The sequence below is a fragment of the Tympanuchus pallidicinctus genome, unplaced genomic scaffold (assembly GCF_026119805.1).
Source record: "Tympanuchus pallidicinctus isolate F22 unplaced genomic scaffold, pur_lepc_1.0 scaffold6, whole genome shotgun sequence".
In the NCBI taxonomy this organism is placed as follows: Eukaryota; Metazoa; Chordata; class Aves; order Galliformes; family Phasianidae; genus Tympanuchus; species Tympanuchus pallidicinctus.
Genome location: NW_026294780.1, coordinates 20312305 through 20331865, shown reverse-complemented (window position 1 = coordinate 20331865; position 19561 = coordinate 20312305). Strand labels below are relative to the sequence as shown.

The window sequence follows — 19561 nt, the reverse complement described above, 5'->3', positions numbered from 1 at the left end:
GAAACTGTAGAACACTTTGTATTTGCTTTTGGATTTTGTATGCCTGCAGCTTGCCCTGAAATGCATCAAACACAGTTACACAGTTAAATGTTGAAGGGTTTAAGGAATATTATGGCAACTTTTGGAATTGCAACCATGGGGGTAATGTGTGGTAATGATGATCCTTGAAAAGTTTGCAGTGTTTTCATAGTCTGTGCATATCGCTGATAATGCTCTTGTTTTAAGAGGAAAGTAACAAGGTTATTACAATAGCACAGCACAGAGCTTGGTTAATACTTTCTTTTTTTTGGTTAAAAAAAATGGACAGGGATGCCAGCTAAACTCCATACCATTTATTCTGATGCAGCATTTAAAATAATTGGTGATAATTTGGCCTTGCTGTTTTTTCTTAAGGAAAACATCGTGTGCAGTACTCTGTACATTGTTTTTGCATTCCATAAGTATGCAGATAAAGCTCTTTTTATTAGCACAAATTGAAACTATCAGCAAGTTAAGTATATTCAACTGCTTATCTACAGAGAGGCATGTAGGACTCCAATTAAGTTTACACAGATAAACGCAGATTTGTGTTTGCAAATGTCAAGATGACAGAAGCTTAATACTGTAAAAAGGCTAATCAACACTGAATATGTTTAGTGTCAGTAAATATTTATAGTGAAAACACGGCTTATGGTTTCATGACTTAGCATTCCAGGTTTGTTCAGATGATGTCCTGTTCATAAACCTGCTAAGAAACTTCTGTTTTCTGTAAAATTAATTATATGGTCTTTTTCATCTTTCTGCTTTTATTTTATTTTCTGAAACTAGAATAGGAGCTAGGCAGCAATTGGTAAATTAATACAAAAGAGGTATGTTTACCAAGGTTTTAATGTAGGTACGGTCCAGCGAATGTACAAAGAGGTGCAAGATAAAAGAGATGGACAGTATGTAGAGCAATTTGTTCCAAATATTAGTATTATTTTTTAATGAGAATTCCTACAAAGCAGTGTTTGCTAATCAGCCCTCATGAAAGATGTGATTATTTAGTATGCTCATGTGTTCATTAGGCAATACCTGGAGTTTAACTACAAAAGTGATCGAGCCTCAGGATTATATATGTTATATATAAGACTTAAATATTTACATTTCTTATTTCATTATATTTCCAGAAGTTAAACATTAATCCTCTGTCATTTACAAAAGTGTTCTGGAAAATGGTGAGTCAAAATTGAAATCTGTGAAGTACATCTTAAATTGAGTTTCTGCTGATGCAATGTGGTATGAAGAACACAGATGAGTGAAAGAAAAATAAGATACAAGAAACATTAATTACTATTTTTTATAATATTTTGACTTGGAGAAAAGAATATAGCTACAACTGCTGTTCTGCATCAGTCTTATCAGTGTGAAAGAATGGTGTTGAAGTGAAATTTTTGTTTTCTGGAGGGGAAATAAATTGATACAGTTTAGGATTTTGTTTGTTTGTTGGAAATGTCATGCCTTGTCAAGTTAACAAATGTGATTTTGTTCTTGGCAGACAGCAGACTTGGTCAAGAAAAAAAAAATCCCCTGAAAGCCACTGCAACATAAATATAATATACTTGAGTTTAGTGTGTAACTTTGCATGAAATAAGCACTGCCTGTTAGCCTCTGTTTGATCCTGTGAGAGTGTGGGGCTAATGTCTGGCCAGTGTTTTGGAAGCAGCAGGTAGTCAGGAGCAAGCTGCTGTAGGGGTCCATATTTCTGTAGCCTGGCAGTTACTCACACACAGATGGAGACCTTATGAACTTTGACAGAGGTCATGCTAAATTGTAAATCTAAAACTGCTAGACTTCTGAAGGATTGCATTGGTGCGTTATTATTGTTGTTATTTTTTGAACATACAATTAGGGGCATCACTAAAGATAGCAACTCGTGTTTGAGAAGCAGATTAACCATGCAATCATGCTCACATAATGATCCTAGGGATTGATAAAGATAGTGTTTTGTGATACTCTGAAGGGAAACTGATGCACATTAAAATTCTAATTTATGTATGTAGAACACATGGTATTGCTTCCCAGATACTGAGGCTTGCCTGCTCTTGAACATATTAAGACAATTTTAGACCGTAAAACATTTCAGAAGCTTCTGATTTTTCTGGTGCACGCAATTTGAAAATAATTAAGACATAGGTTTTTTCTATTTCAGGTTTTTTGGGACAGTCAGTTGAGACATTGGACTCTGTCATCAGCCATCATCTCACCAGGAATCTTACAGTGGTTTAGGAAAGAAAAACATGAGATGATTTGGTTACGTGTTTTGTGTTTTAGTCCTGCTTTCAAAGTCTGAGAGCTCCTCTTTTGTCTTCTTGTTGCAGTCCCATAGCTGGACTTAACAGATGAAAATCTCTGTGATATTTCAATTTACTATGGAAATGGAAAAACTTAGAGGGAGAGATCGATACTTTCACTTGTCATAGAATCCTAGAATGGTTTAGCTTGGAGGGGACCTTAAAGATAATCTAGTTCCAACTCCCCCGACATAGGCAGGGCTGCCACCCAGTAGATCAGGCTGCGCAGGATCTCATCCAGCCTGGCCTTGAACACCTCCAGAGATGGGGCATCAACAACCTGTCTGTACAACCTGTTCCAATGCCTCACCACCCTCGGAATGAAAAGTTTGTTCCTAACATCTAATGTAAATCTCCCCACTTCTAGTTTAAAACTGTCACTATCAGATGGTGAAAGAAGTCAGCCTCCTTCCTGCTTGTAAGCTCCCTCCAAGTACTGGAAGGCCACTGTGAGGTCTCCCCAGAGCCTTCTCCAAGCTAAACAAACCCAGATCTCTCAAACTTTCTTCACAGGAGAGGTGCTCCAGCCCTCTGATCATCTTAGTGGCCCTCCTCTGAACCCACTCCAGCAGCTCCACATCCCTTCTGTACTGGGTTCCCCAGGCCTGGACGCAGTACTCCAGATGGGGCCTCACAAGAGCTGAGTAGAGGGGGACAACCACCTCCCTTCTCCCTGCTGGCCACCCCTCTTTTGATACAGCCTAGGATATTGCAGGAACTGCAGATTCATGTTGCTGGTTCATGTCCAGCTTTTCGTCCATTTGGACTCCTTGTCCTTCTCTACAGGGCTGCTGTCAACAAACTCTTCTCGGAGACCATACTCAGATCTGGGATTGCCTTTACCCGAGTGCAACACCTTCTGTTTTGTGTCAGCCAAACAAAAACTGTATTTGTTTCCAAGTTGTGGTCATTTTGCATAAGTTAATTTTTTTAGTGGAGACACAAAGTGTGTTTATGAAATCAAGATCCATAAATGACTATCTAGGTCACAAGCAACAAAGAGGCTGATCGTCTTTTGATCAAATGGTCAAATTTTCATTTTGTCATCACAGAACTGGTATAATGTGCTTCTTAATGGCTCATGAACTGGTCTTTAAAGTTATGACTTCATGACTCAGTGAGGCTGATTCCATGTGTTGAACATGGTTTCAGTAATGGCCAAATTCACACCAGCAGCACACTGTAGTGGGAAAAAAGCTTTGGTCTGCATGTAAAATAACAAGGCTGTTATTCATACTTCTAAACTGAAAAAACACACAGGGAAAAGAAATATAAAAATCTCCTTCTATTGCCCCAGCAATTAAGTCACTGTACTGCTAGTATCTCTGCATCGGTAATATGTGTTTAAATAGGAAAAAAAAAGATCCAAATAGCTTAATTTGAAGCTGAGAATAACCAGTAGATTTCTTTGTTTTATGAAGTTCCCCTGGTGTCTCTTATGGAAAGTTGTGAAAATGCTATAAACCATGTACAGATTTGCCATAAAACTTTTTACCATTTTTCATTACTGTGACTGGGGCACGAAGCATGTATCTTCCACAGCAGTGTGTTTATATAAGCGTGCAGGTTAACAGGATGGGCTGGGATTCACTGGCTGATCATGACACATCTGTCCTTTCAGTGAGATGACTGAGTCTCTTGGTTATGCATGCTGTCATTCAGTTAACTAGGTGCTTCAGTCAGGTCTAGTGTGGTGAAAGTTTTGAGGGTCTGCTTGTTAACACTGAGAGTTCAAGGAGGATATCTTGAAGTAGGATTGGAGAAAACTGGTGAATTTGCTTTGATTACAACAGTAATGTGGTCTCTAAGTTGTAAATAAGTTTTCCTTGAAGATAAGAACACAATTTGAGAAGTTGTTTCCAGCTGTAATTCAATTAATATTTTTACCTGATTTTTGTGTTTTATTTGCAGGTGTGACTCACAATATCTCTTTATTGAGAGAAGTGATTATCCATCCACGCTTTGTTCAAGGAGACATCAGCACTAAATTTCTTCCCGAAGTTTATCCTGATGGATTTAAAGGTTTGTTCCTCATGGGAATTTTTTCTTTTTTCCCTTGAGAGTTGTTACTTCTGGTTGTTTTTCCTTTTATATTTACATGCTGTCATGTTCCCCACTCAGTCCTTACACCTTTTTATGCATCTGTCCATGCAGGCAGGTTTTTCTAACATACGATGTGATTGAAACAGTTACCTTCTTTCAGAAAGGCAAAATATATATCTGCAGTGACAAAGTAGTAAATTAAATACAACCAGAGTTGAGCAAAACAATTTGTAGGCGATATGAAATATGTAAAATAAATATCGGTTCAGCTCTGCCGTGCTGTTGTGCTTCATTACAGACTGCGCTCCTACTGTTACCTGGAGATGAGATTTCTCTTTACCCATTGCGTTTCCTTCTCATGTGGGTTTGTGCAGCATCTTTAGGAGCACCTGTTTGTGCAATTTGTGTTCACTGCAACGTTGCTTTGGAGGATATGGACGTTTTGTCAGAGTATTCCATTGAGCCTAATCTTGGTACACTACATTACATGTAGTGATGGGAAGTAAACACACATGCAGATGTTTCTTTACAGCATCCTGTCACCGTTTGGCGGATGTTATCACAAACCTTCTTGGCCTCTTTGCTCCCCTCTCTCCCTTTTTGGGGAGAAGAAAATGGAGACAGTTAAGATAAGGAGGCCTCACACTGATAATCATGAGGAAGACGCTCTTCCTTATTTAACATACACATTTTTGTGCCTCATGTTTCCTGGGTCTTTGGGTCTGCTGTGAATCACATGGAGATTCCATTCTCCCTAGTTAATCACAGAATCACAGAATTGTAGGGGTTGGAAGGGACCTCCAGAGATCATCGAGTCCAACCCCCAAATCATTAACCCAAAGTGGCAAAACTCTCATTCTACTTTGGAGACAGTGTTACTGGTTTGGTATTGACCAGAAATGACTGGCACCTTGCAAAGTTGCAATCTCACTAAGGAGCAGAACAGATTTTTCTTACCCCAGGTGTCAGTGTGCAAGTTTGATTTAAAGATTATTCAACCACAGAAATACTGTGTATCATCATGTTATTGGCAGGTCTATTTGATGCAGTCCTGCACAGGAGATTAATGCATCCAGCTTGTTCTTGGCTCCTCACTGAGCCAAAGGAGTAGGAGTTAGTCACCTTGGATGACAATAAGCTTGGGACTGTTGAAACTCAAATGTTCTTTGTCTTCTTTGCTAAGGTACTTAGCTAATACTCAGGTAACTGAGCTGGCTTTCATCTGTTGCAGACTTGAGGGTTCTCTGATCTGCTGTGCTGGCTCTCTGCTACTGATTAGCAAGTCTGACTCCCTTCCTTTCCCTGACACTTTCATATGGAATTCCATGTCCAATCTCTTTGATGGTTCAGGGACTTTTCAGTCCTTTTTCTTGGTGAATTCAGTTTCCTAAGCCACCAGAACACTGCATTCTTTTTTGTTGCTTCCTTTGGGATAGTCTTAGAGAGTTACCAGGTTGACTTAGCCTCATGGAGGAGCCTGGTGAACTTTAGCAGATGTGCAAAGTGAGTGACAGGTCAGAACTGGGGAGAAATGAACAGTTAGGTAGCTTTACACTATGTTGTGAAAAAACAGCTGCACCTGACACATAACTAAGAACAATGAAAATAAAAACCATTCTACCCTTAATTGAATTCTTTGATCACTTGTAATTAGACAGGACAGGTTTTACTGATGCAGGAGAGAGGCCCCATGCTCTATATTTTTGACTCTAGAAAGGAGCACATCTTTTATTTGTGTTTTTAATATTTCCTATTGCATTGTTAACTAGTGTGTGATCAGTCACTTGTGGACTTGACAATAAATTTGTTTGGGGTCATATGAATTGAGCAGTATATGCACGTATTTGTGTGCATATGTTCACTGATGCAAATAACTGATTAGTTTTGTAGTCTTGAGGTAATATTGTATTAACATTAAAGATAGATTTTTGCTGTAGGCACCAGAAAACATGGAAAGAGATATTAGTTCACAATAGGAACTAATAAATGACATGCAATGGTTCATTCATGCAGTATGAAATGTCTCAATCCTCTCCTTCCATGCAACAAATATACACACACATTAACCTTCTTAAGCTCAGGGAAGGAAGCCTTTGATTGGATGTCAGGGAAGTTCTTTACAGAGAGAGTATACAGAGTGTTTACAGAGATGCTGGAACAGGCTGCCCAGAGAGGTTGTGGATGCCCCATCCCTTGAGGTGTACAAGGTCATGTTGGATGGGGCCTGAACAACCTGGTCTAGTACCATATCTGGAGATTGGTGGACCTGCCTGTGTCATGGGGATTGGAAGTTGATGATCCTTGGGGTCCCTTCCAACCCAAGCCATTCTGTGATTCTTAATGATAAATAAAATGGAGAAATCATTATTACAAAACATTTCTATTTCAAATCAAGAATACTGATTAAAACCTCTCTCAGGTAATTGAGAGCCCTTTTGATGATGTGATTCTCATTGGCTTGAAAAACTACCAATAGTTGAGTTAGAGGATAGTTTCTTAAGTACCTATTAAAAAAATTCTGCAAAGATTCTAATGGAAACTGTTGAAGGCAAACAAGAGTCTTCTGCATTTGATGTGCTCAAGCTCAGAAAGAGAAGCAAAGGAAAATTAGCTTATACACTGTAAATTCTTCACTCATTTCACCATCCTCTTTATAAAAACCCATCATAAATTTTGCTTTGAAAATTAAGTAGCTTTATTTATTCTAATATTGTTCATTAAAAAAAAAAAGAAAAAAGAAGAAAGTGTAGAATTAAAAAATATATTTGGGATGATCTAAAAAATTAGAACAAAGTATGGTAAGAGTGGATTTGGAAACACCAAAATTTATGCTGCTGTTTGAAGAAGAGATCCAGTGTTTTAAATTTGGAAAACTTAAAAAAAATACAAATAAAAATTTGTGCTTTTGTGTTACTGAAAATAAGTAGAAAGAGATTATTTATTTTCCAGTGTTGTTTTGAAAACTTTTATAGTGAAACTCTTATTGAAAAGCTTTTACTGCAAGGTAAGAAGAAAAATAACTATTAGAAGTACTTTGGCAACTTTCACACTAACCTGTGATGTCTACTTCAAATTACATCTGGACTTGGTATTTCTAGTTATTTTCATGATTAAAGCTTAACTATTTTTCTTCCATTCTTTAAGTAAACATTCACTAACAAAATCATTTTGTCTGTTTCAAGTTACTTTGAAATATTTCTGTGCAGAAACTAGACTGGCTTGGTGTATGATTAGTGTGGGAAGACAGCTGCTGTCTAGAATGCTGGCTGGCTAATAGGTCAGCTGGCATGGGTTACTGCTCTGTGTACACATGTATTGGAAAGAGAACAGATCTGAAATTGGGTGTGGCATCACAGATTAGGTTAAATGTGACACAAATATGCCTGCATCCAAGCTCTTTGCTCAGAGAATGAAAATATTGATGAAGAATGCAGGAGTAGGCCATACTATTAGAGTGCTGTCAACCAAGCTGTCCTTTTAGAGCTTCCAAGCAACCTGGAATGCTTCTTTACTTCCTAACCTTTCTATTGAAAAAGAAATAGGTTATTCATTTTCTCTGTTATACAGGTGCAGAAAGTGCCTCTATATTCACAAAGATTTAAGGGGAGTCTTTAACAAAGGATAGATTAAACCCATGTGTCCTTAGATTATCATGCTATACGTGGGATCATTCTTTGTCATACATTTGATTCACAGTTAATCTCTTTTCCTGGCTAACTTTGAATATTGAGATATTTTTTAACGAACCACTCTTTCTGGTTATTCAGTGATGTTTCAAATGCTTGGTCAGTCTCTTTGGAAGACAGATCCTGTGCAAATGGGAAGTGGGGTGTTTTCCAAGAGATTATTGAAAATCTGTACAAGAACACAGAACAAAGGAAAGAATTCTTTATTTTCCCATTTTCTTACATGTTGATCTTGTTTGTTGGAAAGGAAGAGCAGTGCTGATAGACCCAGATAAGTCCCTTTGATAGACTCAGATATGTCCCTTCCAACCCAAGCTTTTCTATGAAGAAAAGTGGAAGGTTCTTTCTCCAGGGTATGAGTGGCTCCAGAGTGTGTTTGAGGTAAAGGCCTTAAAATAGATTGTGTTTGTCATAATTTTATGCAGTAATTGCTCGTCTTTACTCAGCACTCATGAAACCACTTCTGGAATCCTGTGTGTACCTTTACCCCTCTCATATATATGAGAAAGAGGTCAATAATCATAGAATCATAGAATCATAGAATCACCAAGGTTGGAAAAGACCTAAAAGATCATCCAGTCCAACCGTTCACCTATTCCCAACAGCTCCCACTAAACCATGTCCCTCAACACAACATCCAGCCTTTCCTTGAACACCCCCAGGCTCGGTGACTCCACCACCTCCCTGGGCAGTCCATTCCAGTGCCTGACCACCCTTTCTGAGAAGTAATAGTTCCTAAAGTCCAGCCTGAATCTCCCCTGCCGTAGCTTGAAGCCATTCCCCCTGGTCCTATCACTGATGACATGAGAGAAGAGGCCGACCCCCAGCTCACTACAGCCTCCCTTCAGGAAGTTATAGAGAGCAATGATCTTGAGTTTAGTAGAGAGGCTTGCGTGTTGGAGTAGATGATGTATGAGGAGAGACTGGGAGAACCAGACCGGACTATCTTGGAAACAAGGAAGCTTAAGGAGAACTTAATGGTGGCCTTCTAGCATCTCTGAGGGTGTTCCTGAGACAATGGAGCCAGGCTCTTCAGTGAGGTGTATAGCAGGAGTGAGATACAAGTGGTCATAAGTTGAAATATGGGAGGTTCCTCTTGGATATAAGGCAACAAGAATTTATTCTAATTAGGGATTATTAAGCATTGGGATGACTTGCCCAGAGAATGTGTGGAATTTCCAACCTTGGAGAGTTTTTCAAGACTTGCTTGTATAAAACTGGGCAACCTGGTCTAATGCTGGTGTTGAGATTGTCTGCTGGGGTGACAGGTGGATTCTGGATTCACCTCTGGATAGACTAGAGACCTTCCAAGATTCCTTTCAGCCTTGGTGATTTTAGGATTCTGTTTTATGCATAAAAGCACTTATTAGGTGAATTGAAACTTTAGATACTTAAATTGTTTTTAGTTGGATGAACGCTGCATCTCTGAATGTGTTACAGTTAGAAGGGAGAGGACTGTTGCTTTTAATTCTATTCATGTTCTCGGTATTGTAACCAAGTCCTTGTTTCCATTTTATTAAACTATTGGTTTATAAAATTTATTTTAACAGATAGCTTAGTTGACTTTCTTATTTATGCCGGATGTAGTCAATAACTTGTCTTAATTTGTCAATAATACCTTTGTACTTCAAAATAGTAGAAGTTGCCTTTCTGTATGCTGTAGTGTCCATCTAAAAAATCACAGGCTCTGAGAGACATACTTTCATATTCTGAATAGTTTGGGATTGCATATGCAAACTGTATTTTAACTGTATGTCTGTATTTTTCCATGACCATTTTTGGGTGGAACAAGGCTCATCTGGACTTCATAAGAAGTGAAAACCTAACAGCATTCAGCTTTTTCTGTTTCAGCCTAGTTGGTATACATGTTATCTGTAACTTCAAAATCTACTGGAAAAACCTCAAGCCACAGCAGAACCTAAACATTATGTATGCATTGCCTGCATTGCCGTGGATATGAATTATGCATTGTACTTTCTGATTTAACCATTTTGTTTTAATTTTTTTATTCTTTCCAGTCAGAAGACAGTCACTTTTCAGCTACTAAGTTGGGCACATAACCAGTTCTTGTTTGGCCTTTTTTTTTTTTCTTCTTTTTTTCTTCCTGTAACTGATGGTATGAAACACATTTCTAGGACAAAATGCAAATTAGGCTGTTATGGGAAAAATGATCTTTCATGTAATTTAATTTGATGTTGGTTATGTAAAGCGATTTCATGAACCCTTTTGACTCAGCTTGGGGGATACTGGGATAATATTGATTTAAGCAATCATAACATCAAGGAAATGAGAGAGAAATACTTTTTCCATGTCTTCTCTCCATCCAGGGTACTGCTATTTAGTACTAATAGATGCAGATTCTCTGCTTTTAAGTCATATGAGTAACAGTGCTTCCACTCCCTTAATCGTGACTTAGTTTTATTGCCATTAATTGTGTTTCATGTTCACACTGCGTAATTCAGTCCAGTGATACTGAGAATGCAGGAGTATATCCTAGGTTGAGCAGAGAGACTTGGGAGCTGCTGCATGCTTTATAGTGTAGACAAAATCTCCACATAGCTCAGGGATCTGCAGTATCCAGTAAGGAAAATAGAAAAGGGTAGTGATAGAACTTCCCATCTTGGAAGCTGGGGAGCATTTGCTTCTTACTCATTTCACTTTCTGTCAAGGCAGCACATAGAAAAATGCCACAGAAGGGGCTCTGTTACTTTTCAGGTCGATCTTCTGCATAGTGAACATGGAAGGCTTTCTGCTTATTTTATTGGTGGCTTTATTGATGGAGAATAGTCACTTACATTTAAGACATTCAGCTGAAGTCGAGGAGGGTGGCTTGTAAAATGGAATAATACTTGGAGAGAAACAAAGGTATTACTGTCTGGAGTATTTATGTGTTTCCAAAGATAGTAATGTAATAGGAAGTTTTACTTCAAAACTTAAAAAATCCTTCTAAGCATAGCAATGGAGCAAGAGAAAAAGAGAAAGAGAAAGGGGCTGGTGTTTAGAAAACTTGAATAGTGCTAACAGCAGATTTGTATTATAATGGTAAGTCATCATCCTTAGGAAACAGCTTTTAATCAAATGTCTGAGGTATGCAACCAAAGTTATGCTATGGACGTTCAATGGTAGGAGTGTATCTTTAATGCCAATGACCCAAACCTAATTTTGGTATGTTCTTGCTGTATGTTTTATCTCTCAGACTCAGGAAAATAAATGCAGCTTGCCCACACTGGACACAAACAGTAGCTGAGACAAAATACCAATTTTAGGTATACAGTTTTTTGGAAAAATAGTCTCAGAGCTTGTTCACTTTGTGCAAACAGCTAGAAAATTTAAACTGACACACCTCACAGCCAGACAGTGGATGTTTATAGTTTTGTATAATTATATAAAAGTTTTGTGTATGTATATGTGTGTGTGTGTGTGTGTGTGTGTGTGTGGTAGCATTTTTTGTCTTTCACTCTGCAGTTGATTCTTTTAGTAACTGTTAAAAGAAAGATCAAGTTTGTTTCTCAAGTCAGTTCCTCAGACTTTGAGAATTTTTAATTCTGCATGTTTGTGTTAGTGAAGACAGCTTCAATTTCAAGGCTGATAGAAAATAATAAACACTGAGCAAAGGAAGTTGCATTAATCTTTAGCCAGAATATGCTAATATGGGCTAAATTTAAAAATAAATGGATTTGCTGACTTTTCTATTTCTAAATTTACAATTTTTGGCCAGTGACAGCTCCTCTGTGCTCTCAGCTGGAACAGTAATGAGGGTGCTCCCATCATTCTAGCTTTATTGCATTGATAAAATTAAGCCTAACTATGGGTATGTGAAGATGCTGTTTAATGTTTCCAGTCCAATGATGGGCTCCCTGCAGAAGATGTCCTATTTGAAACTGTGTTCTTGCATTTGTTACTGTAAAGCCTATTCTGATTGTCGTTGTTGGTCTCCATTCTGTGTTTTCCAGAGGACTGTCTTAGTCTTATGCTACTGATAAAAATTGTCATTCCCTAATAAGAAGGACTGGTAAATGTGAGTCAACATTATGTGCAGTAGTGCTGAGGTGATGGGAGCATGCATTTGGAGACAAGAACTGTGTGTTGAATGACTTGAAGCAAGTGTGCCTCATTGGGCAGAGTTGCTTAGGGAGAAGAGAGCCTTCTGAACCCCTTCCCCATCTGTTTCATCATCATAGAATCATTTTAGTTGGAAGTGACTCTTAAAGTTTGCCTAGTCCAACTTCTCTGCAATGAACAGGGACCCCTACAGCTTTCTCAGGGTGGTGCTTTTCTTTTATACAAAGACTGTCATTGCTGCATATGGCGGCATGTGCTGTGTGATATCTACACATGAAATTCTACTGAGGCAGATAGCAGCTGCATAAAGCACTCTGAGCTCTGCTGTAATCAAGTTTAGCTGAATGATGTTGAGGTCCTTCCAGTTGCTGAATGGGGCCTACAGGAAAGCTGGGAAAGGGCATTTTATAAGGGCATGCAGCGACAAAGGGAAATGGTTTTAAACTGAAAGAAGAAATGTGAGGGTGGAGAGACACTGGAAAAGGTTGCCCGGTGAGGTTGTGAATGTCCTCTCCCTGGAGGTGTTTAAGGCCAGGCTGGATGGGGCTGTGAACAGCTTGGTCTAGAGGGAGGTATCCTATAGCAGGGCGGTTGGAACTAGATGATTTTAAGGGTCCCTTCTAACCCAAACCATTCTATGCTTCTATGAAATCTTTCAGCCTTACGTTCATATTATTTTTTTAACTTGAATTATTGCATTATCTTCTTCTCTAGCTTTTGAAACACCCATTCTTTCATCCATGCAAAATCTTTCTCCTAAGAATACTTTGAGCTTATTCTCCATAACAATTCATCTTTGCACTTCTTGTTCTCTTTTACACCAGCTTTAACTTCCTATCACCACGTTATGGGCTGGCTACTTCACTTGCTCTTTTACTTCCTCTCACATCACTTTGGACTGCTTTACTTATCCAGTGATACCAGTCTTGTCCACCTATGTGTCAGCTTCTCATAACAAATCTGTGTTGCACAAGGGAGGGTAGAATTCTGGCACCGTGCTCTGTGTTTTAATCTGCTGAACGGACTATTACAACAACTACTACAACTACTGAATTTCTACACAACTTTCACTTGTCTGTAGCAAGATCAGAATAGGAGTTACCCTGATTTTTGTCCAAAAGTTTCTTAGTTTGTCTACCTTTAAATTACAAGCTACTTGAGATGTTTGTTTGTTTGTTTTGCTTTTGAAGTGCCAGGTATGACTTTGACTTCATTAGTCGTGAACTAATAATGACACAAGTGACACTAAAGGATGCAGGACTGACAAGTTGTTTCATTCACATTTATTTCTGGAGTTATTATCCCTTTTGCTTGGAAGCTGTGTAGCCTTGGTAAGGTAAGGTACTGAGAAAGAACGCAGTATATTTTGAATAAGTTCTAATGTACAAATGGATTCCTTACCAGCATGAGGCACAATATGTCAGCCAGTGACATTTCAGTAACAAAAACAAGATGCTTCAGCATCATCCCATTTTTTTTTCTTTCAGTTGTCAAATTGTTTTCAACAGAGTTACTGGTGTTAGCAGTAGGGCTGATCTGTATGAAAACATACAATTTAAACTCTGAATCTCAGAGCATCTGCTATGCTGAGCCTTATCTTAATTTAGGGAAAAAAAATGCAGATTTAGTCTGTAAGGACTGAGCAGTGTCTTCCATAGTAGTTACTTTTGTTTTTATATTTGTGCTGGTCTGTGATTTCTAATAATTTTTAACTGATTTTTTGAAAACTAGGGCACCAGTTGACTGATGATGAAAGAAGGGAACTACTGGCAACAGCAGCTTCTTTGTATGTGGCTGAACAACTGAGATCTCAGCGATTTCTAGGGACACCAAGGTAAGGTTGTTTTTGTTTCCAGGAACTCAGGTGTGCTGATGCATTTTGTTAATGGCATCTTCTCATGCATGAGAGAAATGCTGGTGAGAAACTGCGTGGTTTCTTAATATAGTCTGCTTTTTTTTTTTCTTCTAAATTCAAATGAGCTGTGGCTTACATTTCCCTACTCACACAAGTCATACATGATTATTTTTATTCTACATATTAGCATGCTAATAGGCACAAAAATGTATTACGAGCCAGTGCAGTAATTAATGCACATCAGGAGTTTCATTACAGCAAAATGTTGCTACATTAGTAACTAACCACAAATTGAGCATCACAAATTTCCCATGTGACCATTTGAAGTGATCTAAGCACTTTGGGATAATGTGAGTGTTCAGCTACAGAGCTTTAAAATATCGTGGATTCATGAGTAATTCGCTACCTTGATGAAGAACCATGATAGATTTGGATCTAGTTCTGAAAACACATTCTGATCTATAAATTTTGGAATAGGCACTCTTGCTGTAAGTATGGATTTTGGTGCTGTTGTTGCCCTGCCTCTTCATTCTTTCGGATAACAGCTGCTGGTAACACACATAGTGCTGTTAATTGGTGAGACATTGCAGTAGTATCTGTCAAAATAGTAATCACTACTTTGTTTCTTTGGAACAGTGTGCTTTTTTTTCTTCCTGTGTGATGCTTTTGGCTTTTGTGGTCCACTGGCGTATTGTTGTAAGCTGAAGCCTCTGTCAGTGCCTTGAGATCTTTTATGTAATTTGTGAATCTGGGTGGTTGGTATTTCCAACTGTTGCATACAGAAAAACAAAATTTCATCACGTGTCTGTTTCAAAAGTTAAATTCTGTAATGTGTCTGCATGTGTATGTATGTCTGTGTGGGAGAGACAGAAGTCAGAATGCGGCACAGACATTATTCACATTCCATGCCAGTGGTTTGACAGTGTATTCTATTACTGATTTTACAGTGGTCAGGAATAAATCAGATGTGGTTTCGAGAAGTCTTTATTTTTATTTGTACCCACATAGATAAATAATACCATATGTGTCTAAAAAAAAAAAAAAAAGAAAAAAAGAGCAAGCATAACAGCTTTGTAATATGTAGCATATGTAGGGCTAGGTGATTGTTTGCCTTACTCACCTATAGGGGAAAGTTAAGTGTTTTGTTTTTTTTATTTCCTTCCATAAGTTACGTTCTTCATAGCAAATGGCATAAGGAGAGGAACAGGCACTCTGAGACCACTGTTCTTAGCTAACAGATGAATGAGGGAAAATGAGGAGGAGCTTTAACTGTAGTTTTTACTGGCTTGCACAGGAAGTTAAGTAGTCTGGTACTGCTGTTGAAAAGTAGTGGATTCCTTCATACTTAAAAAAAGGATGGGAATGTTTGACTTAAATAGTGATTCTCAAACTGCTGTTGCATTCCCTGATCTGATTTTTTTTCCTCTGAGTGTAAAATGTTCTTATTGCTAACAAGAGAAAAGCAGTCCTGTTTTGGAAGAATCTTTTAATGCTTTATTTCTAATGCAGAAATTTTCTTTCACTACTGGATGTTTGTGTATCTTAATAGAAAAGACACATACAACTACTTAAGCCAAAATATCAAATGTGCAAACAAAATAACTGCACTGAGCAATCAGGCACAGCCATGTCAGGAAAACAAATGGTTTCCTGCTTTGAAGAAAAAGTAGCTTATTTTTTGAGTCCTTCTAATATAACTCCCTCATATATTTTCCTCCAACATGGGCAGAGCAGAATAATCTGACCACATGACATTTTTACTTGATAAGACTGGATTAAGATTTGTGGTTTTTTTTTTTTTTTTTTTTTTTGTTTGTTTGTTTTGTTTTTTTCCAAATGCTATATGGTGGAGCTAGCAAATCTTTTGGTACATAGAGTATCACTTTCTCTTGCCATCAGGTACTTAGCTCAGCTTTCTCAATATGATCTTTTCTGACTGTTGTGGCATTCCAGATCTGCATATGAGTCCTTCAGAAGCTAAGCCTTAGAATTTTCTTGGAGTGGTGGCTGTCTGTGTTCCTCAGAGGATAGGTATTATTTCAATTCATGTATGTTATAATGTCTACTTATTGCAATGACCGTAGAGCTGCCTATCTGAGGTCAAATAAGGACAAGGTAATGTGAAAAGACTTACTTATGAGTAACTTCTGAAGAAAAACAAACATGGTAGTGATCCCCTTTCCCTACAAATCCTGCAGCTCCATCAAAGAAGCAAAAGCAGTGTGAGGTCAAAGGATTGTGTAGGGGCCTGACCAGTACTCTCCACTCCTCAGAGTAGCTGGTTGACTCCCTCTAGAGGGGACTGAGGACTGTGGAGTGTTCAAGGAACTGCAGCCCAATCAAGGATCAGTCCCTTGTGGCATGTCCTCAACTTACCAAGCTGCATCTGACTTGTGCCTGCAGGTGTACCATGTCACAGGTACATTTTAGGGAACAGGACTGTGGCCACAGAAAGCACATCCTTATTGGTGTGTCTGCAATGTGAAAAATTTTAGTAACTAAAGAATGTGGAGTAGGAACCTGTCTTACTGGTGATGAATCAAATGTAATCTTGGATGCAGTTCTCTGTGGCAGAATTTGATGTTTGGAATCTGTGCGAATTTTAAATCCATATTGGAGGATATAAGTGCATTAGACAGACTGTGCATCCCCAAATGGATTTATAACATTCTCCCAACTGTTTGGAAAATCATGACAACGCGCTGATGAAGTTTCACTACTCTGGCAATACCTATGCTGACATTTTCATTCACATGCACTGAAAACAATCACAAGGAATTTTTGTATGAAGAATTAGTCTGAAAAGTACTATTTTGAAATCATGTATTGTTTCTTCTAAGCTTGGCGCAGCTGCCAGATGTTCAGTTTACTACTGAACTTGGGGTATATGATTGACTTTTAGTTTTGTGTGGGTTTTCTTTTTTTTCTTTTTTTCTTTTTTTCTTTTTTTCTTTTTTTCTCTTTTTCCTTTTTTCTCTTTTTCTTTTTTTCTTTTTTTCTTATTTTTTTCTTTTTTTGGGAGCCACATGTATGGCATGCATTCTTCTCACTCCTCTGAGGGTATTTTTGAGTACCTTTCCCCACCTTCAATTATTCAGCCAAAGCTTGCGATTGTTATTGTAGTCAGACAGATAGAAAGAACCACTCTTGGAAGTCTTCACAGAAGTTCCACCTTTCACTAGCAGGGTTGCTGAGGCTGTGGTTGGATGAAATGGAGCTGAGCCAGTTTAAGGAATCATATCCCAGCCTACTCCTCTACTTGGTCTCTGCCTCTTCCCTCCTCCTACCCCAGGTATGCACACACGATTTTCTGTGTAGTTGCTTTCTCTGCTGATTCTGCCAAATCATAGAATCATAGCATCATAGGATCACCATGGTTGGAAAAGACCTACAAGATCATCCAGTCCAACCATCCACTGATCACCAATAGTTCTCACTAAACCACGTCCCTCAACACAACTTCTAACCATTCCTTGAACACCTCCAGGGTTGGTGACTCCACCACCTCCCTGGGCAGCCCGTTCCAGCACCTGATCACTCTTTCAGAGAAGTAGTGTTTCCTAATGTCCAACCTGAGATGTCCCATATTAGCCTAGAAACCGTTTAACCACAGTTTGCTTCTGATCATTTTGACAGCCAGGTTAAGGGCTGATGATGCGGAATTATTCTGAAAGAGCTGGAAGCGTGAGATTGTACAGCAAGGGATGAGAGGGAAGTGGAGCGTGTTTCATACCAGGGATCCAGAGATGGGCCTTAGCTGTTTCATGATCAGACTAGCAGCTGTCTCATGATGGGGATTCTGCTGTACAGTCAGTGGTATTTGCAGGAATATGGCCGGACAGTGTGTATTTTGCAATCCCTTGAGTGACTTAAATGATCAGCTGTAAGGTTCTTGCTAAAATGTACTCTGAGGATTGGTGAGTTTTTACCTCATTAAGATCCAAGGCCCAACCACAGGTGGGTTTCCACTGTCTGTATTACATTGTGCCCCTGGCCTCACCAGTGGTCCTGTAGGATTTATTTGCCAACCGTGATCTTAGAACAGATGCTGGAGAACCATGTGTGCTTGTAGTAACAGAAATATCAAGCATTTGCTTTTGTTATCCAGTATGAACATTTTCTTTGTCATTTTTATGTAACTGGTTGCTGTTTAGCCACTTTTCTTGGGAAGTGGGTTGTTGAGCATTTGGTTTTGTTTTGCTTTTGGAAGATAATGAGCTAATGAAAATGGTTGGTATTTTATAAGCCAGATACTACTGATGTGAATATTTCACTGTGGTATCTAGATAATAGGGGCACGAGTTTCCTACAGGAAACAGCTATGAATGATTAATGAGTGTTTCATTGTTCCGCTTTCATTTATTCTACCTAGAACTTTCCCTACTTGTTCCATTGTCCAGTTTATTGTGAAGCTGGTGCCACCCACAGCTGCTGAACAGATTTACAGTATCTAGTAAAATCTCAAGGTCTTCCAGACAGAACTTGATCTTCTTTCAAGTGGAAACATATTTTAGCTGAAGTGAATCCAGCTTATTTTACGTCTGTTTGATGTAGTTAGCCTTTGAGACAAAAAATGATGTTGTACAGTTGAATCTTCACATTTTGGCTTCAGCCTTGTTTTCGTTAGTGGGCTGGGAGAGGAATAAGAGAGTGACTCTCCAGGTGTGGCTACATCATGCTATCTCATGGGTCTACTAATCTGGTGTTTATACTTCTAAACCCAATTGCCTACAGCACTTCCTATGTGTTGCTTGTGTTGGCAGCCAAGTGTGTTTCCTAATTTTTCTATGGGTTTTACTCTTTCATCATTTATGACTTGGAAAAAAACAGTAAGTCTGCATGCCTATATTACCTGATACTACATACAAAATGACGGTAACACGTTGAAAAATGTTTTATATTGCTAGCAAAAATTTAAAGGTTTTTCTTGGTCTAACATTCAGTATAGGAAACTGGAACTGGAAAAGCTTGAGTTAAACTCCTAACTGTTCTTGTGGGACAGTTGGAATGGGCCTTGGTTTACAAGACAGAATGGTCCTACTGCTTTACTACATTATTGAGGTCATATGAATATTTATTTATGAACATTTATAAAGAGACTTAAAAGGGATGATATTTTCCAGCCATAGAATAATGCTTTGGCGAGAAATATATTTGTGAGTGAGGAATTGCAGCAAAATGCAATCAAAACTTTGTTTTAATCTGGAAATGATGGTTTGTGATTTTGTTGAAAGGCTTTAACTGGTTAGCTCCTGTGAGGTTCTTGAAATAGCTGAGTTGAATTTTTGCATTCTAACTAAGATCCTGGAAATTTGGTGTACTGGACATAACGTGACTGGTGACCTGCAAGAACAGATTGCTGGAAGGTTGTGTCTGGGTTGATTTGGTAGAGGCTTATTGCTGTAAATTCTCAGCTGCATGCAGTAATGATGGCTCAGATACCTACTTTGCTTTTCCATTGCGTGATCAGGGCAGCTAGTGAGCTGTTTCAGAGAGCAGTGGTCCGGTACCTCTTATGCTTGCTTTCACGCAGACTACACCTATTATCCTGCTGGTGCTTGGGACAGAGCCAGCTCTTCGCCATCCTGGGGTTTCCCCATATG

At 38.6% G+C, this 19561-nt stretch overlaps 1 protein-coding gene across 2 annotated transcripts in view; it reads left to right on the top strand.

Annotated features, from left to right (window-relative positions):
- PCCA (propionyl-CoA carboxylase subunit alpha) overlaps positions 1-19561 on the top strand; it is a 263757-nt gene that overhangs the window by 131366 nt on the left and 112830 nt on the right. For both annotated transcript variants that reach the window (XM_052705911.1, XM_052705910.1), the window contains exons 17-18: positions 4224-4334; positions 13835-13937. In XM_052705911.1, the coding sequence (XP_052561871.1) occupies positions 4224-4334; positions 13835-13937 (214 nt within the window). The remainder of the gene's footprint in view (positions 1-4223; positions 4335-13834; positions 13938-19561) is intronic.